This window comes from Sminthopsis crassicaudata, chromosome 2 (genome assembly GCF_048593235.1).
Source record: "Sminthopsis crassicaudata isolate SCR6 chromosome 2, ASM4859323v1, whole genome shotgun sequence".
Classification (NCBI taxonomy): Eukaryota; Metazoa; Chordata; class Mammalia; order Dasyuromorphia; family Dasyuridae; genus Sminthopsis; species Sminthopsis crassicaudata.
The window spans coordinates 32,528,773-32,556,601 of record NC_133618.1 but is presented as its reverse complement, the minus strand read 5'-3'; the positions used below and the strand labels follow the sequence as shown (position 1 = coordinate 32,556,601).

At 44.5% G+C, this 27,829-nt stretch overlaps 1 protein-coding gene across 1 annotated transcript in view; it reads right to left on the bottom strand.

The window, feature by feature from the left end:
- TCF7L1 (transcription factor 7 like 1) overlaps positions 1–26,827 on the bottom strand; it is a 215,700-nt gene extending 188,873 nt beyond the window's left edge. The window contains exons 1-3 of the mRNA XM_074285620.1: positions 26,537–26,827; positions 26,177–26,240; positions 25,748–25,875 (exon numbers count right to left, since the gene is read on the bottom strand). Of these exons, the coding sequence (XP_074141721.1) occupies positions 25,748–25,875; positions 26,177–26,240; positions 26,537–26,812 (468 nt within the window). The 5' untranslated portion in view covers positions 26,813–26,827. The remainder of the gene's footprint in view (positions 1–25,747; positions 25,876–26,176; positions 26,241–26,536) is intronic.
- Positions 26,828–27,829: the final 1,002 nt, after the last annotated feature.

The window sequence follows — 27,829 nt, the reverse complement described above, 5'->3', positions numbered from 1 at the left end:
TCAGATTTTGATTCCAATTCTAACACTCTATCCACTGCATCAAACTGTCTCTCTAAGAATAAAAGATAATATTTCTCTAAAATTTTAAAGTTGACAAGAGGGGCAAGCAGAGGGTCGTCTTGAGATCCAGATAACCAGGGTTCAAACTGCACCCCTGACCCACTGCCAGCAGGACGTTGGCTAAGTCAGGAGCTCAGGCAGTTCTCAGGACTGCAAGAAACTGCTGACCTGCAATGGCGCTCCCTCCATTAAGAAAATCACAGGCCTAGAAAAAACAAAGAACATATAGATGTACTATGTGTGCACATGTGTGTATGTGCATATATAACATAATTATGTATTAACACTCGTACTACTATAGATTAATCCCTTCTTATAGTCAGATAGAACTACTGGATAATAGACACGCATACACTTATATATGTGCATATATATAACATTGTGTGTCTGTGTGCTTGTGTGATTATTTTTAACCAGACCTCTGATTTTCTCAGTGTAGAGAACTCCCAAATGAGGAAACTGTCTGTCTGCCAGTGCAACACACTGTATATGTGCATACATACACATACACATGCAACACACATGCATGTTTGTATACATGCACAACTCATATCAAAATATATTTCTATAATCAGGTGTGCGTTTGCTTGTACATATGTAGTATATTCTGTTAAACATGCCTATATACACATGTATAAATATAGACAGAGATACAATATGTTATATTAAAATATTTTTATATACACATACATTTATACAATGAATTATATTAAATATATTTGTATATATATATATGTATACACAAATATGTATGTATATAATATACTAAAATATATTTATACACACATACATATACACACATAGATACATGTTATATTAAAATAGATTTCTATATACCCACCTATACCTCCTTTGAGCCTTACAAATACTCTATATACACAGTAGGTACTACTATCCCCATTTTAGAGAATGAAAAGCTGAGATTTAAGGCTTTAAACAAGATCATACTGCCAATCATACCGCTAAGGGCCTATCTGGTGCCTGGTTCCAGTCCGCAGCTCTCTCCACATTCCCTCCTGTCAACATTCGAGGGAAGCAGAGATCTACTGGCCTGGGAACCGAGGATCCATACGTCCCACTTTCATCAAGAGCAGGGGTTCTCAAACTATGGCCTGCAGGCCAGATGCGGCCTGCTGAGGACGTTTATGCGGCCTGCCGGGTTATGGCAAATGGGCTGAGGGGCGGAGACACAGTGTGAGCTTTAGTTTTTACTATATTCCGGCCCTCCAACAGTCTGAGGGACAGTGAACTGGCCCCTATTTAAAAGTTTGAGGCTGAGACAGTATGTTTTGGCTGACAGAAAGCCTAGAGTACTTTTCCATTCAAGAAGGGGAAAAAAAAAAATCAAAACTCTTAATGCTCTTATTAAGGCAGTTAAGCATAGCAACCAAAAGGAAAGTTATTACAAGAGCAGCAAGTATGTTCTTTCCTAATCAGAACATCATCATTTGGGATCATAAAAGGAGAGAGGGACTTTGTGCTTCAAAACAAAAGTCTCACTGCTAATTGGCAGGAGGTAGTGGGCCCGGGCCCAAGTACAATGACTGTCTTTAAAGCAAGGGTTAATCTAGACAAAGACAGATCTCATCTACAGGAGTCTATCTTCACAGATATGGATCAAAGTGTCAGAAATGAACAGGCTTTTTAAAGATACTTTTGAGATTCAATCAAACAGAAAATTTGATCGGTTTACAGAGCCCCAAAGCAGCTTTCTCATGTTGCATCAGGCCCAGAGTCTTTCCTGCTCTGTACCTGGTCCCTGAGGGGAGGGCCCAGTCAGAATCCTATTGAAGAAAAGAACAGCTATATTCCATGATTATCCCTTGCTAAAGGTTTGGGATGTGCCCAGTCAGAGGTGATCAGTCAACAAGTATTTATTATACACTCATATGTATGCAGGGAATTGTGCTAAGCTTTCAAGATAGAGAGAAAGAAAGGCAAAAACACAGTTCCTATCCTCAAGGAGCACGTGTTCTAACAGAGGAGACGAAATGCCAACATTAAATGCCTACAAGATATATACAAGCAGATGGGAGGTGGTAACCTCGGGTAGGAAGGCATTAGCAGGTGGAGGAGACAGGAAAAGCCCCCCTACAAAAGCTGGGATTTGTGCTGAATCCTGAAGTAAGCCAAGGAAACTCCAAATGAAGGTTAGGGCTAGGGTCTGGGTTATGGTCAGTAGGCAAAGGCAGAGGGAATGTTGTGTTTGAGGAACTGTAAGTAACCCAAGACAGCTACAAAGCAGAGAATGTATATGGGAATAAGGACTAAGAGGGTAAGAAGGTTATAAAGAGTTTCCAAGGATAGCGTAAGTCTCAAAGTAGTAAGGAACTATTGAAATTTATTGAGGAGAGGGGAATAACTTGGTCAGATTTTTGCTTTAGAAAAATTACTTTAGGGACAGCTAGATGGTGCATTAGAGTCAGGAGGAGCTGACTTCAAATCTTATCTCAGACTCGTATTAGTTTTGTGATCTTAGACAAGTCATTTAACCTCAATTATCTTCAAAGGGAGAAGAAAAGGAAGAAAGAAAAAGTCACTTTGACAACTAATCTCCATTCAATCCAAGGACATGAGGAATTAAGAAAAAATCTTACAGCCATCCAAGCAAGAGATGAAGGGATCCTGACCCAGGACTGGGATTTGATGAGCCCAGAATGCTCTATTTTCCTTAGGAATCTTTGATATTATAATTCCTTGATCAAACACAACTAGGTCCACTTGACAATTTCTGATTTTTTTAAAGACAGTGTGTTCTGAAGGTTGGGTGTGGAGAGACAAAATTCCACCTACTTCTGCCAGCTTAAGGAGCTGGTGGTACTGGTTTGTTTTTTTAATTTCATTTTTCTTTCACGCAGGCCCTTCCTTTTCCTGATAAAGATGTCCAACAAGTGTTACTCATGGGCTTGTTGAGAGGATTAGAGCCCTTATTAACTCACAAGTGGAATGGACAGCAGGAGAGCTGCTCAGCAGTAACTGAACAGAGTTGGCAGAAACACAGAAAAGGAATGTGGTCAAACAGGATGTGTGCAAAATGGAAGTTCCTTGAGGCCATGGATGATTTCATCTTTTCGTCTCCAGGGTCTTAACCAGACTAGATGCTTATTATATGTTTGCGAATTAAAATGAATGTGTAAAGCGCTTATGCAAAGTCCAGAGCTGTGATGGGTGAAAGAGATCTGGGGCCATGGGGGATGGTAAAAGAAGGAACAAATCAGGCACGTGCAGGAAGGCTGGGAGAGAAAAGAAAGGAGATCAAGGGGAAGGAAAGACTCACCGCCTGGACTAAAAACTGCAGGGTGGCCACCAGGAGGCACCATTGTCTTGGTGCAGCTGGGTTGCTGTCCATGGTGGTGATGGGGGAGCAGGTAGTAATGGAGCAAAAATGGCAACCAGCCCAATTGCAAGAACATTTGGACACTTTATAATCATTAGACACTCCTGGATCTCCCTCCTCAAGAAGAGTTGTTCTTATAATTGGCTAGGTGGATATTAGGCACCGAAAGCACACAACTTAATTGATTAAATGCTTTCTGCTACTAAAACGAGTAACAACTCTTAAAATTTTCATATCTTTTTTTAGATGCTATTATTTTTAAAAACTTAAATGTTATAGTTATTTTTAGTCTCCCCAAATAACTTCAAAGAAGCTTTTTAACAGAAAAATGGTTTTATGGTTCCAAAAAACCATATTGGGAACAAACTAGCAAAACTAAGTAGAATCTACCAATTTATGGAAACAATGAGATCAACCAGAATGGACTGGAAGTCTTGGAAGTTCATTTTAGCAAAACAGTATCCTTGAATTCTTGGATCCACTATACCACTAATTATTTATGTGCCTTTAAACAAATACATAGTCTGAATCTCTTTGTAAAGCCCAAACTCCATGGGAAATCACTTACCTTGCAGGGTTGTTGTGAAGATCAACATGAGATAATGTTTGTAAAAAGTGCTTATGTTCTGGCACAGAGTAGGAACTATCTAAATGCTTATTCCCTTTCCTTTCCCAGGCAGCTGGGTCTCCCAGTGGATAAAGCACTGAGTATCAGAAAGATCTGAATTCAAATCCAACCTCAGACTCTTGTACTAGTGTGACTTTGGACATCTATTTGCCTAAAGTCTCCTAGTCTGTAAAAAGAGGAAAATTATAGCACATACCTCCGAGGATTGTTATGAGATTCAGTTGAAATAATTCAATGAAAGGTTGCAGATGAGATTTGTTGTATAACAAGGTTCCAATCAAGAACTGAAATTGTCTTGGAACAGGGCCCAAGTGAGGTACACATCAGAGCCAGCCAACACAGGTCGTGTTCTAACAAGGTTCTGATCTTATGGAATATTCTGTTTTGTTGATACGGTAAGGATAACAACACTAGTGAGACAGCAAAGGCAAGAAATTACTCTTGAAATTAAATATAATTCATTTGGAAGGAGTGCTTCTGCTGTGAGTAGGGAAGTATCAGTGGTGGGAAAAGATGCCTGTTTTTGAAAAGATTTAGTATGGACCAAGGATGAGGGCAGGGGAAAAGAAAGAAATGTCTTGATGTCAGATTACATGGTACTTGGTATTTTGAAACTTAGAACTGCACAGAGACTTTTGGGACACACTGTGTTCTCTCAAAAATATCCAATTCTACAAGTTATTTGGAAAACTTTATTTAGTGAGTTCAAAGTAGTGTTTAATTCAAATCAACAGTTCCTCCCATATATTCCTTGGAACCAGGTAGCTTCATCTTTATTTTTAAATGATGTATAATAATAATAATAATAATAAAAGATCAAATATGATGGCTGATCTTGGTCCTAGAGAAGAGATAACAAAGTATACATCCTTTCTTCTGGAGAAGTGAAGGGCTCTGGGTGTATTTAGTCACCAGGAAGTTCCTGTTCTCATCAGGATCTTGTTAAACAACAAATCTCATTTACGGCATTCCAGTGCCCGGGCCCCAAGTACTTCACTTCCAAAATAAATGGTCCATCACTGCTTGTGTCTATGAAGACCCAGATTTTGTGTTTCTATAGTAGTGCTGGTGGCTGACCCTAAGAAGCTGCACAGTCTAGTGCCAGTTTGGGGTACAGGTCACAAGATTTAGAGTTAGGATGGATCTAGAATTCTTATTTTACGGAAGAAATGGCAGCCTAGAGTGATTATGAGTAGGGTTTACTGAAACAGTGTAAGTATATTTTTTTGCTGTACAAGGGTTTGGGGGTTATAGTGGGAAATAACTGCAGTGTAAGAAACACAGAGCATAAAAGAAAAACAAACAAAACAAAATTCTTCTTCATACAATATTTTAAGCATACTCCTGGAAACTGAGTTCGAGAAGAACAGAAGGGGCCAACTAGGTGGCTGAGTCTGAAGTCAGGAAGATAGAAATTTACTAGCTATAAGAACCTGAAAAAGTCACTTAATCCCATTTGCTTCAGTTTCTTCACCTGTAAAAATGAGCTGGAAGAGGAAATGGCAAACCACTCCAGCATCTTTGCCAAGAAAACTCTAAACAGGGTCAAAAAGAGTAGGACAGGACTAAATAAAGAACATAACAGTCTCTAGAAGCTTCTATTCCACATTTTTACATGTGTAAAGCTGCCAGCAGTGCCCATAGAGGCTGTAGATTGGATGTGTGCATGTGTGTGTGTTTGTGTGTGTGTGTATACACACACCCATTAGACTATAGGGCAGAGCTTGTCTTTTTGGAGAACCAGCACTTAGTACCAAGCACACAGTAAGACCTAATAAATGTTTATTTCCTGATTGACATTATTAGAAGGAAGCCATTCTTTATGATGTCTAAGGCCAAATTGTCAAAAAACATGCAGAACCACAGCCCTGGGGAAAGAGGTACTCTGTTGTCTGCTCCCAGAATACTTGGAGCCCACTTGGTCACAGGCACTTCTGTCACTTTAAAGGATTAGGAAAATACAAAATTTATGTAAAGACCAACCCCTCCCCCCTTACAGGAGATGAACTGATGAATTGGGATGTGAACACGATGCTCTCAAGTCCCAGTCCCACCAAATATTTTAGATCCAATTATTTGAAAAAAAAGAACATGGAATTTTCATAAGGATAACAATAAATAAACACTGACAATTTTCCAACACTTTAAAGTTTGCAAAAATCCTTTAAATACATGACGACATCTTCACAATAATCCAATGAGATAGGTATTGCAAGCATCATGGCCCCCATTTTAGAGAAGAGGAAACTGAGACAGAGCTGTTAAGTCAAGTGTTTGCAGCAGGATTTGAAGGCAGTCTTCTGAGCTCCAGGTCCATTGCTTTCCCTGCTATGTACAGCACAATGAAACTCAAACTTCAAAATCCACTATTCTACAACATCTAGGTACCATTTTGCTCCATTTTGACTCTCCTTCCCTCAGACTGTTCTTAAAAATCCGTATTTCCCAATCTGCCCTGCTGGAAAACGAGTCTTAATATTTCTGACTCCAAACTTAATCCTCAAGTTCTCCTCATGATGCTTTGGTAGCGACTGTCAAGACAGTTCATTTAATTGTAATTAAACCTGTCTTTCCAATTTTAGCCATTACCTCCTTCCCCATACTATCTAATCCAGACAAAAAAAAAATCCCCTTCCTGTTGTTCCTCATATACAACAGTTTGTCAGTCAATAAACAAGTACTTATTAAGTGCCTGTTCATGTCAAGCACTGTGCTAAGTGATGAGGATACAAATACAAATAAAACATATTCTCAACACTCCATGCTTCTGCACCAGCTCTCTCCTTTTCATGGAACATACTCGACTCATCTCTACCTCTGCGCCTGCCTTATTTCTTTCCAAACCCAACTCAAGCACTGACTCCTTGTATAGTTGTCCTGACTCCTTCCATGTCTAATGCCCCTCCTCCATCCTAAAAATTAGCCAGCACTTTTTCTATATATATTTTACACATGATTACATACGTATGTGTTCTATTTCCCAATAAAACGTAAGCTCCCTGAATCAGGAACAATTTCATTTATGCCTTTGTATCTAGAGTATAGTTTGTGGCATACAGTAGGCACTTAATAAATGCTTGTTGATGAGTTGCATTTCATTTACCTTCATGTTCCCTTATTATTTTCCTTAGACTTCTGGAGTTTTCCCCCTAAAATTAAGTAACACAATATTTAAAGACATTTGTCTAAATATATGAGTATAATCTCTGCTATTAGGAAATTTTAGAAAAACTTTCATTTTTCAAATCAACATTTTAATTCTTGTATGTTCCAGGCACTGTGCTAAGCACTAAGGGATACAAAGCAAGGCAAAAGTCAATCTCTGCAACAATCTAATGAGGGAAATTAAGCTTAGGTCAATGCACTGGTCTGAGTTCTAATTGAACATAGTTTTGTCATTTCTTATTTCTCCATTTATTTAGGGAACTTGGGGGAGGCACTACATTAACTTCTTTAACTTTATTGTAAAGGATAAATGAGATAATTCATGAAAAGCTCTTTGCCAATTTTAAAATGATACCACACTGTGATTCGGATGATTGAAATCAAGACATTGATTTTTTTTTTTTTTTAAGTAAAGCAATTGTAATGAAAGTGCCATTTGCACCCAGAGACAGAACTAAGGAGACTGAATGTGGATCAAAGCATAGTATTTTCACCTTTTTTTTGAAGTTGGTTGTTTGCTTGTTTTTTTTTTCTTTATGTTTTTTCTTTTTTGATCTGATTTTTCTGGTACAGCATGATGAATACAGAAATATATGTGTAAAGCTCTTACCAGTCACTAACCAGCTATACGTGTGAACTTGAATAAGTAATTTCTCTAGTATCAGTTTCTGTATCTGTAAAAACAGAAGCAGTTGACTAGATCAGGCACTCATAGCCTGGTGTTCATGAACCTGATTTTTAAAAACTATTTTTATAATTGTATTTTAGTATAATTGGTTTCCTTTAGGATGGTATGTGTTTTATTTTATGCATTTAAAAACCTTATTCTGAGAAGGAATACATGGGCTTCCTTGCAACATATGGCCAAAGAGAGGTTTAGGACATTAAAAAAAGGTTTTAAAAAACATCTGGATTCAATCATCTTATTTCCTCCTAATGCTCTATGACTTAAATGAGTTTTAATTGTTCATTCATTCAACAAACAGTCTCTACCTACGTATGCAAGCCCGGAAAAAGATACAATTGCTTAAATGAAACACAGTCCTTGCTTTCATGGAGCTTATAAATTGGTATGGGGAACAGAGACAAATGGAGAGAAAAATGATACATGATATTACATGATAAGTGAATCGGAGTTACAAAACAAAACGCTATTTAGTAAACTTTTTTGGTTGTTACATGGAAGGGCTTAATGTATATAAGAAAGAAAACATCTGGTGATGACTGAAATCAAGATATTGATAATTAAAAAAAAATAAATCAATTGTGAAAGTGACATTTGCATCCAAAGAACTATGGAGACTGAATGTGGATCACCTTTTTAAAAGTTGTTTGTTTGCTCCTTTTTTCTTTCTTTCTTGTGTTTTTCTCCCCTTTTGATCTGATTTTTCTGGTGCAGCATGACGAATATGGAAATATCTTTGAAAGAATTGTACATGTTTAAACCTATAGCAAGGTTTGCTAGCTATCTGAGGATGGGAAGGGGGAGGAGAGAGGGAGAAAAATTTGGAACACAAGGTTTTGTCAAAGTGAATGTTGAAAACTATCTTTGCATATATTTGAAAAAATAAAATACTATTAAAAGAAAAAATAAGTCAAATAAAACTGGAGGAAAATGAAGAGAAAAAAGAAGATTTAATTCCTTATAGATCTGGCAACATTCGTTGAACCATCCATATGGGAAAAATAAAGTCGATGAATGAGATATTCCCACTTCTGACATGAGGCAGGACAAGTAGCCAGCCAACTAAACCCCAAGACAGAAATATCCCCTAGCAGGTGCTACAAATAGGCAGAAATCTGGACCCTAAAAAAAAGAAAGAAAGGAGATGATCCCTTTAGATCCCTTTGATCAGAAGTGCTTAACATTTCCCCATTCTAAAATATGACTGGGTAAATCCATCTGGATGAGTCCATTCCTTCTACCATAATGTTCTCTTGATGAAGCAGTATGGCTACTGCAAAAACATGATTTGAGAATAATCTGAATTAAGGATAACTCAAAGAGAAATAAGAAGACAAGAGTGTAGTATAAGAAGGGAGCAGAACATATCAAAACCATTTGTGCTGTAGAACAGAATCAAAACCAGCATCAAGTATGTGTGACCAAAAAGAAAATGGGACATTCACACCTCAAGAATACAAGACTATAGTAGAATCAACTTAGTGCTACCCCAGAATTCCCTGGGTAGATGCTCTATGGTGTTAAAGACAGATTGACACACGATGCGATGGTGGAGGGAGAACCCACTTAAAGTCCAATCTGACAAGGAGATCAATGAACTAAATGTGAAAATTCTTTTAGAAGAATTGCAAATATTTTACCTATATTGGATTACTTGCTATTTAGAGAAGGGAGGGAGAAAAATTTGGAACACCAGGTTTTGCAAGGGTAAATGTTGAAATCTATTTTTGCATGTATTTTGAAAAATAAAAAGCTATTAATTTTTAAAAGCATATCAAAGAACTAAGTATTATTTTAATACATGCTTTAGGGACAAATCGCTCTCATATTCCCAGTATCCCTGCCCCAACAGAACTCTCCCTTGGGGAAGAGAGGTACAGTTTATCCTTTGGGGAAGAGAGGTACAGTTTAAACAATCTGACATATTCACCATTTCTGTCAGCATATGCCTCGGCAAACCTTCATTATCCACCACCTCCCAAGTAAGAGGGAGCTAGGGCTCATCATCAGTCTTTGCTAGTTAAATAGTCAATTAAACATTAATTAAGCACCTTCTATGTTCTAGGCTTGGTCACATAGTGGATAGAGTGCTTTGTCTGGAGTTAAGAAGACTTGAATTCAAATCCTACCTCAGCTACATATTAGCTGTGTGACTCTGAACAAGTCACCTACCCCTATTGGCTTCTTCTGCAAAATGAGCTGGGGAAGGAAATGGCAAACCACGCCTGTATCTTTGGCAAAATAAAAAACAACCCAAATAGATTATAAAGGGTCAGACGTGACTGAAATGACTAAAAAAATAGCAATAACAAAAACGTTCCAGGCACTAAGGTCACAAAGAAAGGGAGAAAAAAACCAAATGAGCAAGATAAAATGAGGATTCTTCCCATGAAAGTAGCCAAAATAGACAAGCCTAGCTCGAGGCAATAAGAAGCAAACACTATTTGTATGCTTGGTTTAAAAGAACTTAAAAAGAGCAAACCAATTATTTTATAATCCAAAGGGTTAAGAATTATAAGTGGGTGAATTCTCATGTGGGAATAGGATTAGACTTGTTCCTCTTAGCCCACAAAGGGCAAACCAAAGAGCAGTGAAAAAATCAGATAAAAATATTTCCACTCTGTAGAAAGAAAAGCTTTTGATTAATTGCAGTTATTCTGACAGGGTCTAGGTGGCTGAAGGAAGTAGCACCCTGCCCTCCGATAGAGACTGTCAAACATCAAGCAGTTGGATGGATGACCGGTTGTCAGGGATGGTGGACAGAAAATACTTCTCCACTGTATGGGCTAAGACTCTACAGCTTCTGAAGTCCGTTCCAACTCTGAAAATTGTGTGATTCTGATTCTGCTCAGAAAACACACCCAGAGAGAGTGATAACTGATAGTCATGACAACAGAGCTCGGAAGAAAGAATACTGGATTCCAAGTTAGAAAAGTCCACTCCAAAACTCACTAGCTTTAGCAAACTTGGGGGCCAAGGGCCAAGTGGCTGAAGCACCCCAGATCTCAGTTTCCTGGTTGGTAAAATTAGGAGGTACTTGGATGATCTCTATGATCCGGTCCAGCCCAATCTGAGTACCCAAGGCAAGCAGCATCAGTTTACAGATGAGAACACAGATGCTTGCTAAGTTAAATGACTCCCTCAGGGTCCAATAGCAGGGACCAATATATTAAAGGTAAAGTAATGAGGCATGTTCTCTACCACTCAAATTATGAGGAAGAAATAGAGGAGGCCTACAATTTATGAAAGGGCTGTGTTCCAAAGGACTATTTGTAAATCAATTAGTTGGAGCGCTGAGGTATTTTCCCACAGAAACAATGCTATAAATGGCAGTGAGGTTTCCAGGCCTGCCCACACAAAGTCTGGCTTAACCCATAATATCCCTAACTAGGCCCATTTCAGCTGTACCTCACTCCCACTCACACGACTCCAACACGCCCGAGTTCCAATTGAGGCTGCCAGGAAGCCACTAGCATGACGGAAAGAACAGTAAGTTTGGGGTCAAAAGAACTAAGGTTCAAAAGTCAATTCTGATGATGCTTTAAATTCTTCCTCAACAACTAAGAAAATGGCTTTCTTACTCTGGGCTAGAATTTCTTCATCCAGAAAATGAAGGGGTTGGATTTCCTGACCTCCAAGCCCGTAGGATATGAAGAGAGCAGATACTTCCCAATGGGGTTATTTGTTCAAATAAGACAGAGGAATTTCTTTATGCAGTAACATCTGCATAAGAGAAGGTAGCTTCTTAGATCACGGCTTCTCCCTTTCCCAGATTTTGGAGCAAAAGGTAAATTCCCCTTCCTGCACTCCAAAAGCCTCAAGAAGTACTTATGAAGCACTTACTAGATGCCAGACCAGGAGTTAAAAGAAAGCTAGAGGGTGCAACGGAAAAGGGTGCTGGGTTCTGAGTCAGGAAAACTTCTACGTGCAAATCTGGCCTCAGATACTACTGTGTGACCCTGGACAAATCACCTAATTTTTGCTTGCCTTAGTTTCCTCCTCTATAAAATGACCAGGGAAGGAAATGCCCAATATTTCTACCAAGAAAACCCCAAATGAAGTGACAAACTCAGACACAACTGGGGAAAAAAACATTGCTCCTGCCCCCAAGTAGCTCACATTCAAAACTGAGTATTTGGATACTGGGGGAGGGAGTTGGGAAAGAGGGAAGAGAGAGAGGGAAACAAGGAAAAGGAGATAGAGAGAGAGAGACAGAGAAAGACAGAGAGACAGAGAGAGACAGAGAGAGAGAGACAGAGACAGAGACAGAGACAGAGAGAGAGAGACAAAGAGAGACAGAGAGAGACAGAGAGACAGAGAGAGACAGAGAGAGACTAATCTGAGAAAGTAGTAGGAAGGTATCAGAAAAATCCCAAACTCTAAGTGGGAATTTAAATTGGTATAGCCAACATTTTCTCCACATCTTTTTTTTTCTTTTAAACAAAGCAAAAATAAGAAGAAACACCTCACAAAACAGTTTACAACAATGGAGAAGGCTTGGCATGGTACCCACCTAAGACTATTCACTATTCATCCAAAGAACATTTATATAGGTCAAAGTGGGAGGACAACAAATAGAACCAAACTGGAACAGATTTGCCATTGTTTCTGTCAAGATCTCTTCACATCACCAGTTGCAATAGGACCATGGCATTTAGTCCCCTAACACCTTCATGCCTGATTTGCTATATGAGTACACAGAAATGGCACCTAGAAAGATAAAGCCAGAATGTGCAGGTAGACTAGACCCCAACAAAAAAAAAAAAACTTTACTGAGCAAACACAATTGAGAATACTAAGAGATACTAACTAGAAATCCCATTCATGTGATGGTTCAGTCATGTCAAGCTCTCCGTGTCCCCATTTCTGATTTTCTTGGCCCAGAAGCTAGAGTGTTTTGCCATTTCCTTCTCCAGTTCATTTTACAGCTCTGGAAAATAAGGGTTAAGTGACTTGGCCAGGATCACACAGGTAGAAAGTTTCTGAGACTGCATTTGAACTCAGGTCTTCCTGACTGCAGAGCTCTATTCACTGTGCCTTCTAGCTGTCCTCTAAGTAGAAAAGAAAGATCTCAAATGAGTCTCATCAAGAAACAACAGCCACTCAGCCCTCAGTTCCCAAGTTCCCTTGACTGTATGTATATTACCCTCATCCATCACCAAACCATCTTCTCCATGCCCATCAATATGGCAGATTTTGTCAGATGCTTGGCTAAGTAAGCTCTATCTTCAGCATTCATCTGTCCAGGAACACTAATCCTTCCAAAGTAGAAAAGAAAGGTGATCTGCCGAGAAGAAGCCATCTTGGTTTTCTCATAAACACCATTCCTTCTCTTTCTAAATATTCATCAACCTTCCTTTTAACAACTGGCCAAGAAAGCAAATAAAGTTCATTCACTCCTCTTTCGTATTCAGGCTCTTCTTCCCTTTCTGAAAAATGAGAGTTTCCTTCTCCTGGCCCTTAGGACTAAGTAAGGCAGTACAATGGTTAGAGTCCTGAAGCTGCAGTTCTGGCCTTTTTATCCATGTGATGGAGCAAGTCTCTGTCTACCTCAGTTTCCTCAACTGTAAAATAGGGATAATAAAAGCACCTACTTCACAGGATTACCGTGGGAATCAGTAAGATATTTCAAAAGTTCTTAACACAGTCTCTAACATACAGTAGGTGCTTTATAAATGCTTGTTCTTTTCCCTCCCCCCTCCTTTCTCCTTGATCATTCACTGATAGTCACTCATCGACGACTTCCACAGCAAATTTCAGGATCCCAGGTTGAAGTTCATCTGGTGACTACTGGAAGTCACAGAGGACAGGCCAAAGTGGGAAATCTCACAATCTCCCTGCTTATCTTAGGTATCAATGCCTTTCTCTTGGCCAATTTTGTTCTGTCCTTTCCAGTCCAAGGACTCTGCAGCTCCTGGGTAGTAATTGCCTCCTACTTAAATTGTGTGTTCATATCTCCTAAGGAGCTGTTTATTTACATACTGGCTCCCAGTGAGAATGGGAACTCCCTGAAGGAAGGGCCAGAATTTTCATCTCTCTTCGTATCCCCAAGTTCTTCACCTGCCTAGCACACAATACTTGAGCAAACTTGCATCCCAGGGGTGCTTCTTTCCCCAATGGCTTCCCCAAACTTCCTCCCTAGGCTCCAGCCAGACATCCTCCTCCACTACAGATTCTCCCACTTCCCCTCGAGAAGAGGCACAATTGCAGGCTCCCAACTCTGGAGCTTGGAAGGACCTCAGAGGCGTCCAGCATAACCGTCACCAGTAAACTCCAAAGTCACTCCAGTTGGATCAACATGTTCCTGGATTTCTGTCCCCAACCTTCTCTTCCAAAATTCATCCTGCCCTATATTAAAATCCTTTATGATCAGCATCTTTGTCACTATCTCCCCACTATTCTTCAAGACACATTCCCTCTTTCCTTCATGATAAAAGCAATGGGAGATTGCTGAAATTGGAACTGGGATCTGGATGAGGTTTCAAATTCTGCTTATACATAACATGTACTGAATGTGAAGTAATTGAAACTCTGAGCCCCAGTTTCCCTAGCTGTAAAATGAAAGGCCTGTCAATAGATGACCTGTTAGATCCTTTCAATTTCTTAAAACTGAAAAAAGTGAATGAATGAATGAATGAATGAATGAATGAAAAAAGTACTTTGTAAGTGCTTGGTACCTGCCAAGTCCTAGTAGCTCTGACCTCCACCCTAAGCTAGAAGCATTCTGTGGCTGCACCTCATGCTTTGCTATCAGGCACAGCGATGTTGATTACCCCGCTAATACTCCTTAATCTCAACTACCTGCCCCTTGTAATTGTTTCTGTTCCCATTCAGCCGCCCATTTGACAAGGCCACTTTATTCTTTAGTGCCTGGCACACTGCCCTCCCCAAATCTCAAAACTCGGAGCTCCCACCTTGGTTCACAGCCCCATTCATACCTTCCTTCTTGTTCACTTCTCCACAGTACCTGCTTTCCCCCTTAAACATGACCTCTGACCCCGTCCTTGACCATCCTTCTGACTCCTTTTTGGTTTTACCAACATCCTACCAGGCCGGGACCCTGTGGTTAGCCACCTCAATGATGTCCTTACTTATATCCCAGAATCCCTCCCTTTTTTGACCCTTTGCTATCACTGACACATTAATTCCAAATCCAAACTCAGCTCTCCACCTACTTTTTCCATTGGTGGCATTTCCTTATACCTTCAGCATAATCTTCCTTAGTTTGGCCTTTAAGGACCTCCGCAATTTGGTGGACAAGCCACTTCACTTCCTTCAAGCTAAGAGCCTCAAGTTTCCTCATCTATGAAGTGATCAGAGAAAATGTAGTCCAGCTCTGCAGCTCTTTGTTCCTATCCTTTGAGGCCTACCCAGCCTCAGTTTTAGAAACAATGATATAATTCATTTTGGGATTCTAATTTTTCCCTTTTGGGCTATCTTCAACTTTCCTGAACTCTCTCTAATTGAAGTTATCTTCTCCCTAAACTATGAGTTTTCAACCTAGGATTCATTGACTTGCCTTTTAAAATATTTTGTTAAATTAAAAATAAAATAAAATAGTTTGATTAAAGTTAAATTGAAAATAAAAACATTTTGATAAGTGTATTTCAATATAACTATTTTCCTTTGTAATCCCATGTATTTTTATTTTATACATTTAAAAATATGATTCAGAGAAAAGGCCCATAGGTTTCAGCCTGCCCAAGAACTCCAGAACAAAAAGGGAGGTGATGAACACTTGCTCTATCCAAAGACCTTTATAACCTGCCCATTTTTCTCAGGGGTATCACCACCTTCCTTCCAACCACCATCCAGCTTCACTTTCCATCTCTCTCACCCAATTTACCACCAATCTTTGGGATCTCCCCTGTATGGTCTTTGCCACATCTGCGTCCTTCTCTCCCCAAGCACAGTGGATTAATCGGGTAGCGGCCTCCTTCACTTTCGGTCTCCAGTTTCTTCCAGCTCTAAATCATCCTTATCACTGCCGCCAAACAGAACCAATGCACAGGTCTCACCTTGTCACTCTCCGCTCCCATCCCAAGAAGCTTCAGCGGCTCCCTCTCGCTTCTAGAGGAAGATACAAACTTCCCTGCCTGGCATTTGATTGATCAGTTATTTAACTAACAATAAATTTATCAATACATTCATTAAAACATTTAAAGATTTAATCAAGTTGTCTCCTAGGTGTCCAGAGCAAAGCCCTACAAAATTTGTCTCTAACCTATATTTCTAAACTTTTTTTTTTTCCAACTAGTCCTTCTCATTCACTGTATAGTCAGTCAAAATGGCTGATTCTCTATACGGCCTGTGTCTTCCTTCACACAGGCAGCTGGTTCCTATGTCTGGAAGGATTTTTCTCTGGGAATTTCTGGCTCGATTCAAGGCTCAGCTCAGGTATTAGGCACTGGAAACTTTCCCTGATCTCCCACCTTTCCAAGCCAATTACTCAGTATTTTCTTTCTATATATTTGTATTTGCTCTTCACAATATTGTGGTTCCTTTCTCCAAGAGCATGAAGGGTAAAAAATGGTCGCATTTTGGGTTTTAGTATCTCCAGGTCCTAGCACAGTGACTGGAATCTAGTGAGTGCTTAATTCGTGCTTATTATCCAGCTAAATGAAGTTGAATCATTGCAGAATGAAGTTATATTATCATCTCCATCTCTCTCTCCTAGGTCAAACCACAGCTCCATACCAACCCAAAAGAAGCAAAAGGGATTCAAAACTGAAGTGACCGCGCACTCTGTTGCACTAACCACACCTTCACCTGCAAGATGACAGAAGTACAAGAACCCTAACTTCTCCAGCCTTTGGGCAAGGATTTCTCCCTGTGAAGGTCCCACTTTAAACCCGGTTATATTTGGAACAAAGTAGAAGCAATGATATATTTAGCCTTTTAAAAAACAGAGTAAGTGAATTTTCCCCAAAGTAGTTTGTTTATACAAGGCTGAGAGAAAAGGCTTCCCTTGGCTCCAGAGCACATCTGCACACACGACCTCAAAGGTGGGGCCTCCTGGGCCACAGAAATACTCTATAAACAGCAGCTTTGGAAGAATTTCCACTTGGGTTTCTTCCTCTCAAACGATAGAAGGATGTTTCAAGTGCTGACCCAGAATTTTTAAAATAGGGCTTATCCTACAAAAATCCACTAATGGGAAATCCAGGAGAAGTCAGATACATCAACACAACAATCTGTCTCGGATCTGCCAAGTCCCTCCACCGGTGCAGATCACCACCGATCCAACCCCACCCTACACCGAGGCTTTCCTCAGATTCTCTTGGCATGCCAGGGGCACCTGCAGAGCTGGAGCACAGTATGCTAATTATCCATCACTGTCAGCCCATGACCAACCTACCTTCTTCTTTGACCACACATTTCCTTCAGAACCTTCTTTAATCTAGCTTATCTTTTCAATACCATATTCTCCCAGACAAGCAGGAGTGCTTTGAAAGTTACAAACTGCATTTATTATCTATCTAAAAGGCAAAGTAGGCCACACATAACAGTTTCATGTACAATGCTCTTTTGTTTTCTATTGTACTTGGAAACATTCATTTTATTTGGTAAGTTCAGAACAAAAAAAAGTTTAATAAATAACACTAATATTCTACCGACGCTGTTGACTATCTGTGAGACTAGTGAGAGAAACACCCGCCTGTCATCTTCATGATGGATAAGAAAGACAAGAAATAACAGCTGCACTTGACTTTGAAAAACTGGTTAGATTTGTTTAGGGGAAAGACCCTGGCGTTTACAAAGTACTGCATGTATCCGTCCATATCATCAAGGATTTCTTAGGTAACTACTTTGTGCCAGGTGGTGAGTTCCAGGTCTTATGTTCCTGGTATTTTGTTAGACATGAACATAGAAATATGAAAATGAGTCCTTGCCACAAGGTAGCTCATTCTAGAATCATGCATCTAGAGCTGGAAGGGACCTCAGAGACCATTAAGCCCAGTCCCTTTATATTACAATGATAAAACTGAGGTCTGGGAAAGTTTATACAGGTATTTAGTAACAGTATACTGAAAACGTAGGAAGTATCTGAAAAATATATAGTGCTAGGGGAGCACAAATAACAGAGAGACAAGGAAAAGCTTCATTTGATCTTCAAAAGCCTGTGATAGACATGACATGAATTTTATCCATTTTTCTAGATGAGAACACTAAGATTCTGAGAGCTGATTGGTACATAGTCAGTTTTAAGAGAGTAAATTCAAATAGACGTCTCAAGCCAACTCTTAATCTTAGTAATATTAAGGAGACATTATTAAGCTAATTAAAAAGATACCAACACAATAGCTACTGTGGGTTACTCCAAGGATGCAATTAACCCAGAGTTTTTCCGGAAAACTTTCCTTTCCAAAGTAATAATCAATAGTGACTCTGACTACAATGATAAGCTGTAAAGCTACAGTAATATTTAAACTAATAGTTTTAACTTTAAATTATTTGTACTAAGAATTGAACTATTTGATTCACAGCAATTCCAATAGGCTTGGGATGGAAAATGCCATCCGCATCCAGAGAGAGAACTATGGAGACTAAATGCTGGTCCAAAATATAGTATATTCACTTTTTTGTTTGTTTCTTTCTTTCTCATTTTTTTTTCCCTTTTTGGTCTAATTTTTCTTGAGTAACATGACAAATATAGAAATATATTTAAAACAATTGCTGTATCACATTGTTGTCTTGGAGAAGGGAAAGGAAGGGAGGGAAGGAGAAAAATATGAAATACAGTCTGACAAAAATGAATATTGAAAACTATATTTGGGAAATTTGGGGAAAATAAAATACTATTGAAAATTTAAAAAAAAAGAAAGAAAGAAAGAAAGAAAGAAAGAAAGAAAGAAAGAAAGAAAGAAAGAAAGAAAGAAAGAAAGAAAGAAAGAAAGAAAGAAAGAAAGAAAGAAAGAAAGAAAGAAAGAAAGAAAGAAAATCTTTGAACTATTCCTGGATTACTTAATTAAACCAAACAGTCAAATAGTTCACATTCTACAAATTTTAAAAGCTCCAAAAACTGTGTGATAGGCACTAGGCTAACAAAAAGGAGATAAAACACAAAGCTTGCTCTCATGATGTTTACAATATAATAACCCATGTTTACATAGGACTTTAAGGCTAGCAAGCACTTTAGACATTGTCAGGTTCCCACAACAACGCAGTCATCTAGTATCCTTCCAATTTTACACATCTTAGACCCCTAAAGATTAAATGTCTTGATAATAATAATAAAAAAGATTAAATGATTTGCCCAAGGTCATACAACTTGTACCTGAGAAAACATTCATACTCAATCTTTCTGACTTTATCTAAGATCAGCACTCTTATCATCATCTCACCTAACTCTCCTCTAAGTCTCATTTAATTAGCTTTGCCTCTGACACTAAGTCATTAATTATTAGTATTATTATTTTTAATAAACTGAGGCTGGGGTTAAGTGACTTGCCCAGGGTCACACAGCTAGGCAGTGTTAAGTATCTGAGGCCACATTTGAACTCAGGTCCTCCTGACTTCAGGGCTGGTGCTCTATCCACTGCACCACTGAGCTGCCCCTAAGTCATTAATTATTAATTATTTTACAGGATTTTTAGGGGCAGCTCGGTGGTACAGTGAACAGAGCTCCAGCCCTGAATCAGAGGACCAGATTTCAAATTTGAGCTCTGATACATACTTACTGTGTCACCCTGGGCAAGTTACCATGTACTTTCCCCCCTCCCAAAAAAAAAGGAAAAACAACTTTTAAGGATTTTTAATGCCCAAGACACACTTCATCCCCCTAAAATACACCAGGGAGTCCAGTCATTAGCTTTCCACAGGTACACTGACCATTTTTAAGACCCCTCAGTCATGCCACAGGAAGATTCAATTAATAGAAAAAAATAACAGGGATGTAAGAGAAAGCAAAGGAACTAGATGCAAGTCCAGAGTCCTCCACTCTCCTGGCTATCTTCAACTAGCATCTCCATGTAGATTCAGAACTATTTGTGCAGCCCTCACCCCTCTCCTGATAGCCAGTCTTTCATCTCCAATCACCTAATGGACATCTCAAATGAGTGTTCCTCAGACACCTTCAACATAGTATGTCTAAATATTAACTTTACTTCCAAATGCTCCCTTTTCCCTAACTTCCCATTACTGTCCAGGGGACCACCATCCTTCCAGCCATCCAAGTAGGAAAACTGGATAGCCTTCTAAACGCTTCCTCCTCCCTCCCCTCTCTGTTTCTGTCTCTCCCTCTATCTTTGTCTCCCTGTCTGTTTCCCTCTCTGTGTGTCTCTTTTCTTTCTCTCTCCCTATCTCTCCTGTGTGTCTGTCTTTCTCTCTCCCTCTTTCTTCCCTTGTCATTTTTCTACCTGTCTGTCTCTTTCTGTCTTTCCCTCTCTCCTTGTCTTTGTCTCCCTCTCTCCATCTCCTTTCTTTCTCCATCTCTCTCCCTATCTCTCCTGTGTGTCTGTCTTTCTCTCTCCCTCTTTCTTCCCTTGTCATTTTTCTGTCTCTCTCCATCTCTGTCTCTTTCTGTCTTTCCCTTTCTCCTTGTCTTTGTCTCCCTCTCAATCTCTTTTCTTTCTTTCTCCATCTCTCTCTCCCTATCTCTCTCATGTATACCTGTCTCTTTCTCCCTCTGTCTGTGTCTGTTTCCCTCCTTCCATCTGGCTCTGTCTCTCTCCCTCTCCCCACCTCCCCTCCCCATATCCTAGCTGTAGACAAGGCCTGTTGATTTTCCCTTTTTTGAAGACCTCCTGTATCTGCCCCCTTCTTTCCTCTGACCATCCTCACCATGGCACAGGCCCTCCTCACTGACCCTGGACTACTGCTGTGGCCTGCTGGCTGGCCTCTCTGCCTCCTCTGCCCACTCTGCTATCGGCTAAGCTGCCAAATTGCTCTTAAATTGCCTTTCATCTCTGGCCTCTGGGAGTTTTCCCTGGCTCTCCTCCACAACAAGAGGCCAGGCCCTACCTGCATTCTCCCCTGCTCATCTCTGCCGATGCCCCGGCTTCCCTGGTTCTTTCGAGCACCAACTACAATCCTGCCTCGTCCGGATCCCCTTCTCTTTGTCCATCATCTCCAGTTTCTCCTGGATACACCTGCTTTGTGCTTTGTGAATCCTCTCTCCATTAGACAGTGAGGTTCTTGAGAGTTGTTTCTGCCTGCCTTAGCAGCCCCAGCATTTAGCTCAGTAACTTAGGGGCTCTTAATAAATCCTTGTTGACTTGACTTCTCCACATTGAGCTGGGTGACCCAGACCACACCTGTGAATCTCAGTTTCCTCCTAATGTTAAATAAAGGAACTAGGCCAGAAATGTCCAATTCCTTCTAACATGTATCAAGCTGAAAAACATCCCTCAACCATAAACCTAAGGACAAGGCAGAGCTTAGAATCGGAAAATCCAGACTTAAATTCTTTTCCTAACACCAGCCAAAGGACTATGGGAAATGCTGCTTCCCTGACCTGAGCCTCAGTTGCCTCAGCTGTAAAATGAAAAGATTGGACCAGATAAGCTCTATAATCCTTTCCAGGCTTTAGACAACTGATATCCCCAAGCTTCCATTAAGTTCCAACTAAAATTCCACTTTTTATTTCCTATTTTTATAGTCTGCTTTGTATAGATTTGTTTGCATGTTGTCCACCTATCAGATTAGAAGCTCCTTGAGGGTGATGACCATCTCCTGCCTCTTTTTGTATCCCCAGAGCTTAGCATGGTACCTGGCATATAGTAGGTGCTTAATAAATGTTTCTTTTTTATATTAGACCATTTATATATATTATATACATATACACACATATATCTGTTACTATATTAGATCCAAAACTCCTTAGAAGGCAAGAATCTTTTTTTTTCTTTTTTCTTTGTATGCCCTGAAGTATACAGTAACTTAGTGCCAAGCAGTTATTATTTAATAAAAGCTTGCTGATTGTGTCACATATATATATATATATATACATACATATATATTCCTACACAGATTCCTGCCTATATGGTTGGTCCCTTCTTCAACTTCCTATTCCAGTCCTTGGTCTTCTAAATTGCCAAATTAATCTTCTTAATCTGCATTTCATCTCTGGACTCTGGGAGTTTTCACTGGCTAGCCTCCATGACTGGAGGCTACCCCCATACCAGGAATTCTCTTCCCAACTCTGCCTCCTGGCGTCCCTGGTTCTGAGTACCAGCTACAATCCCACTTTGTGCAAGAATTTCCTGATTTCCCTTAATGCTAAGTTCCTCTAGGGCAGGGAACCTGATTTTTTCTGTCACTTTTCTATCAGCACCCACCACACAGTAGGTGTTTAATAAATGCTCAATGATCTATGCCCTCATTCGAACCACTGACAGAAATGTTCCTGTTGCTGGGGAATCCCAATAGAAATCCATTCCGCTCTCAGGGAAGGACAAGGCCCAGAAATCACTTCAGATGGAATCAGAGATCAGCCAGGTTAAAGACTCAGGTATAGATATGGAGCCCCCAACTACTGGTTCCAGCTACGAACAAGGGACCACTTTTAGAGGCAGCTAAGTAGCGGAGGGGACAGCGGGAGTCAGAAATCACCTCAAAATCAAACCTCTCTCAGCCCAAGTTTTCTCAGCAGTAAAATGGGTACATATCTTACAGGTCTGTTGCGAGATTGAAACTCTCCTGTGTTATTTAAACATCAGCTACAACTGTAAGTTTTCTTAAGCAGATGAATGATAAGATAGCAGTAATACAGGTTTTCAAAGGACTAATCCAGAGGCTAGAAAGAGGCTCTCTAGGAAAGAACTTAATTAAGGGAAGCAATCTGATGAAACCGCTAAGTGTTTGGAGTGAATCAGGAAGTGTTGGGTTAAAATCCAGCCTTCTCCCCCCCCCCCCATTCCTTAGGAGCTATGAGACCATGAGCAAGTCACCTCACCTCTGTGGTTTCGGTTTCCTCATCTACAAAATGGGAATCCAATAGAACCTAAAACCTAGATTGGTTCGGAGTGATTTGCAAACTTCCAAGCACTACTTAACTGCCAGTAATCTCCCCATAGGAGGAAAGCTCGGGGAGCTTGTTTTCCACTTCATACCCCCTGCAGCTAGGACAGCCCCTGGCAAATATGGTAAGTAATAGGGTTTGAAGAACAGAGCGGCAGAAAGGCCACAGGCTTCAGTTGGTGGCAGTAAGAATGAAGGAGATCCAAGAGAAAATTAAAAGATTCCCCTCCCCCCCAAAAAGGCAAAGATCCCTGAAATGTAAAGCAGTAATGGCAGGGAGACAGGACAAGAAGGAGAATGGGAGGGTGGGAAGTCAGTGTAAATGGTGAAGTTACAGAAAGGGACAGTTCCCAAGTCTCAGGCGCCATTGACAATATTTAGATATTTAACATGTACTGGTCTACCTGCCCTCTGGGGGAAGGGGGGGGAAAGAGGGGGAAAGTTTGAACAAAAGGTTTTGCAATTGTCAATGATGGAAAATTATCTATGAATAATTTTTTTGTAAAAATTAATTAATTAATTTTTAAAAAAAGAAATAAGGTTAGGAGGAGAGGTGATTGGGGGGAGGGGAAGATGCTAGGTTTCTGTTGATTCGCCCCAGTTTAAAATCATGGGATCATGAGACCAGAAATTTAGCAAGAAAGGTCCCTGAGAGTCTAAATCTCCTGTTTGACAGTCATGTACACTGAGGCAGAGAGCAGTGGTGTTCTCGGGCCACGCAATTAGGCAGGAGCTGAACACAGATTCTCCCTCTCCCTTTCCAAGGCTCTTCCCATCACCCCACAGGAAAAAAATGACAATGGTGGGCCAAGATTCCCCAGCCCAAGAATAAAACTCGGCTTTCAAAGCGAGGAAAGTTCTTTCCACATTAAGTTTCTCACGAACTGCGCTGGCCCGGCGAGGTGCGGAGGAGACACTCCTGGGAGCCTGAGGACTCGAGATTTTGGCTCTGTTAATTACTACCTGTGACATGTCACAACCTCTCCGGGCTGGTTTCCTCCTGGGGAAATGGGGGTGGGGGAGGGAGAGCAAGGCCCTTTTCTACTCTAAATTTATGACCCCAAGTTCCTTAAACAAACTAACCCTAAAAAGTATCTCCGGCTGGTGCTTAACTCCATCCCTTACCGACTCTTTCTTTCGGTTTACTTCTTGGGAAGCGGCAACATCCAGGACGGGATCGGGCTTTGTCTCAGCGGCACAAGGTGCAGAGCTCTGTCCAGTGACAAAGCGGGCATCTGGAGCCAGCGCGGACTGACCAATGACCCATCAGGCCACACTGCAAAGGTGGCTGGGAAGGACTTTACTGTCTGCCCCCGTGCACAGCCTGAGCACAAACCGATAGTCAGAGGGCACAGGGGAGTCAGAGTCTCTCATTTTGCAGTTGGGAAAAGCGTGGCACAGAGAGGTTAAGGAGCTGGCCAGGGCGACGCCGCGAGCACCCGGGCAGCCTCTGAACTCGGGGCTTCTGAGCGGAAGCCCTTCCTCACTTACACGTCAGAGAACGGGAGGGGGCCGCTTCCCCACCCGGCACACGGTAGGAGAGCCGACCGACAAGGGTGTAGTGGAAGAGACAGGCGGCGAAGGCATCGCTTCGGCACTAGCCCGGGCCGGCCCAGAGCGGGGGCTTTGAAAGGCTGGTTCAACTGAAGTCAATGAGCAAAATTCAGAAAGCTCAAGATCTCCCTCCCCCACCTTAAACATCCGGTGAAAGTGGGGGTGCTGAGTGACTGGGACCCACTACCGTGGGGAGCTCCAGCCGCCAGGGAGGGTCCCCAGGAGGGCGGGCTGGACGCCAGGCAGGAATCTCGGTCTCCCCCCACTTAAACATCCAGTGAAAGTGGGGGTGCTGAGTGACTGGGAGGCCCAGGTGGGGAGCTCCAGCAGCCGGGGAATCTCGGGCAGCTCCAGAACACGAAGAACAATCCTCCCGGGTCCGCGCCGTTTGCCGAGGCGGCCCGGACCCGGAGGAGGCTCGGCCGCCCGCGCCCCTCCCCAGCTCGCACCCAGGCCCCGCTCGGGCAATTTGCTTAATCACCTCTTTAAATGCCAATGATGAGGAGCCAGACAATGTGAGCCCATTAAGGGCTTGAAAGCGTCCGGACCCTTCACTTTAAATGAGAAAAGGCCGCAAACAAAAGGGGCCCCCAGAAACGCCAAGTTCCTCTGGGCAGCCCCGCTCTGGGGGGCGCCGGGCCCGCGGCCATTGTTTTCCCGGGACTCCGGGCCGGGGTTCTGGAGCCGCTGGAGCCTCAGGAGCCTCTGGAGCCTGCGGAGCCCCGCAGCCCCCGAGTGTTCGCTTTAATAACCCTCCGCAAGTAAGAAGTACAAAGTGTGGGCCGCTGACCGGAAGGAGAGGCCCGCACGCAGCAAGTGGGGGGCGCGGGGGGGGGGCGTTTCTGCTGCGGCCCCGCAGAGCGCGGCCGCTCCGACCGCCCAGGGCTCCCGCAAACAGAAACTGCCCGTCACAAAGTTGGGCTTCCAGAAAGGGGGGGGAGGAGCCAGACCATCCCCCGCAGCCTCCCCTCCTGCCTGGCTCTCAATCGCACTTTTGTACCGACTTCAGGGAGCAGAAAGCGGGCAGCCCCCGCCACCTTCCGCGGGCGCGGACCCCGAAGTGCGGCCAGCCCCCAACGGAGGGGTCCTCCGCTAGGGAGACTACCGCCACCCGCAGCCTGCCGAGCGCCGGGCACGGCGGCCGGACGGAGGGAGCAGCCGGAGCCGGAGACCCGGCTTCGCCGAGGGCAGAGCTGGAACTCCGCACACTAGTGGTGCGGGAGACCCCGGGCGCGATCCGCCCCCCCCCCCCCGCCCCTCGGGCCCCTCTCCCCAGGAAAGGCGAGCGGGCACGCACCGCCCCAGCCCAGCACACATCCCTCCCTCTCCCCGCCGGGGCCCCACTGCAGCCGCTTACCGTGCGGGCGCCGCTGGGGGACAGGGGTCCGTTGGGGAGGTAGGGGCTGCTCAGATCTGGGATCATCAGGAAGGGGTAGCCGGGGTAAGGAGGTCCCTTAAAGAAAGCTCCGTCCTGGGGCCTCCTCACTGGAGGGGGGCAAGAAGGAGAGCCGGAGTGAGCAAGCGGGGGCGCGGCCGCGGACTCCCGAGGAAGGGCGCCCACCCCAACCCTCCCCGGGGGAGCCGGGAGCGGGGGACGCTCGCGGACGGGGCCCGGGGCTGCTCCGGATCTGGGGAGAAGGGAGCGGAGGAGCCCGGAGTGCGCGGCCCGGGGCCAAGGGGCCGAGGGGGCCGAGGGGCCGGGAGGGAGAAGGTGCGGAGCGGGAGGGGTCCGGAAGGAGCTGGCGGGGGTGCCCGCGGGCCGGGGGCCGGACGAGGGGCCACATACCTTCAGCGAAGTATTCCCGAGGCTTCTGGAAAGGGTCCCGGGGGGGCTGCGGGCGCCGCTCCGCCTGCGGAGGAGACACAAAGGCGGGCGCCGGGTGAGAGAGTGCGCGGGCCGGGATCGGGTGCCGGGGTCCGGGCAGGGCAGGGTGGGATGGAGGGGCGAGGAAAAGACGGGCCGGGGAGCGGGGAAGGCAGGCAAGGAATCCAGGGCTAGCGGGCAGGGGAAGCGGACGGGGGACTCGAGGAGAAGAATCGGAGCCCCGGGGACCGGGGGGGGAGGATTGGGGAGCCCCGGGGACTCGGGGGGGGGAGGAGCGGGGCCCGCGGAGGAGCGGGGACCGGGGAGGCGGGCCTGCTCTACCTCCGAGTCCGAGCTACTGCTCTGGTTCTCCGACTCGTTGACCAGCGAGGACTTGACCTCGTCCAGGTCCCGCTGGGCCGAGGCGCTGTCGCTGCTCGGCTCCTGCTCCTCGCTGCCCTCGTCCTGAAAGGTGATGAGCTCGTCGTTGGCCCCGAGGTCATCGCCGCCGCCGGCACCCCCGCCGCCGCCGCCGCCGCCGCCCCCTCCTCCGGCTCCGGCTCCGCCGCCGCCGCCCCCGCCGCCGCTACCGCCGCCGCCGCCGCCGAGCTGGGGCATGGTGGGGCCGGCCGGGTGGCCGGGGTGCGCTGCGCCGATCCGCTCGGCTCCGGGCCGCGGTGTGGCTGCCCGGCCCCGGGCCCCCGCCGCCGCCGCCCCCGCGGCTGGGCTGCCCCGCGCCGCTCGCTCCCCCGCCCGCTGGGCTCAGCGCCCCCTCCGCGCTGCTCCGCGCTCCCTCCTCTCAGCTCCGCTCCCAACAAAGTTTGACAGGGCGTGGCGCCCGGCGGGAAGTGGGGCCGGCCCGCGGGGGAAGGGGCGGGGGCCGGAGCCGAGCTGGGCCGGGGGGCTGGGAGCGGGCTCCGGCCGGGGCTCCCGGGCAGCGTCGTGCCGAGCCGAGGGCTCCCCAACTCGCCGCCGCCGCCGCCGCCGCCGCCGCACCGGGGTGTCCCAGCTCCTGGCCGGCCGGGGAGGGGCCAGGAGGGAGGAAAGGAGGGAAGAGGGGGGACGGCAGAGGAGGGGCAGCGGGTCTGGGGGAGGAGCCCGGCTGCAAGCTGACACCGACTCCGCGGGGACGCTGGGACGGGGCGTTTTCAGGGACCGGCTCTCGGGCCCCCAACTCCTCCCCTCCGGCCCAGCGGCGTGGGCTCCCGCCCCTTCCCCGCTCAGCCCCGGCCCGCGAACCACGCGCCGACTCGTCCCGAGCCCCCCCCGGGCCCAGCCTCGCCCCCGCCCGGCTCTGTCAGCCCCAGCCGGGTCCCCGCGCGCCGCCCCTCCTCCGAGTCTCCCAAACCCCGGCCTCCCAGAGTCCCTCGCCCCCCGCTGCTGGACTTCCTTCCCAGCCCTGAGGAACTCTCCTCCAGTGCCCTGGCCCGGGGCCGGCCCCGGCGCGCGGCTCCATCCTGGTGGGCAGCACTGCCCCCTGCGGGAGGCCGCGCACAGCTCGGACCCTGGCTTTTCTCCGGCTCCCGAGCCAGGGTGGCGGGTCCCGCCCCCACCCCGCGGCTGCCCTCCCCTCCGAGGGGCCGCCGCGCAAGTGTCCGCTCTAGAATCTAGTCCACACCGCCTCCCCCAACACCC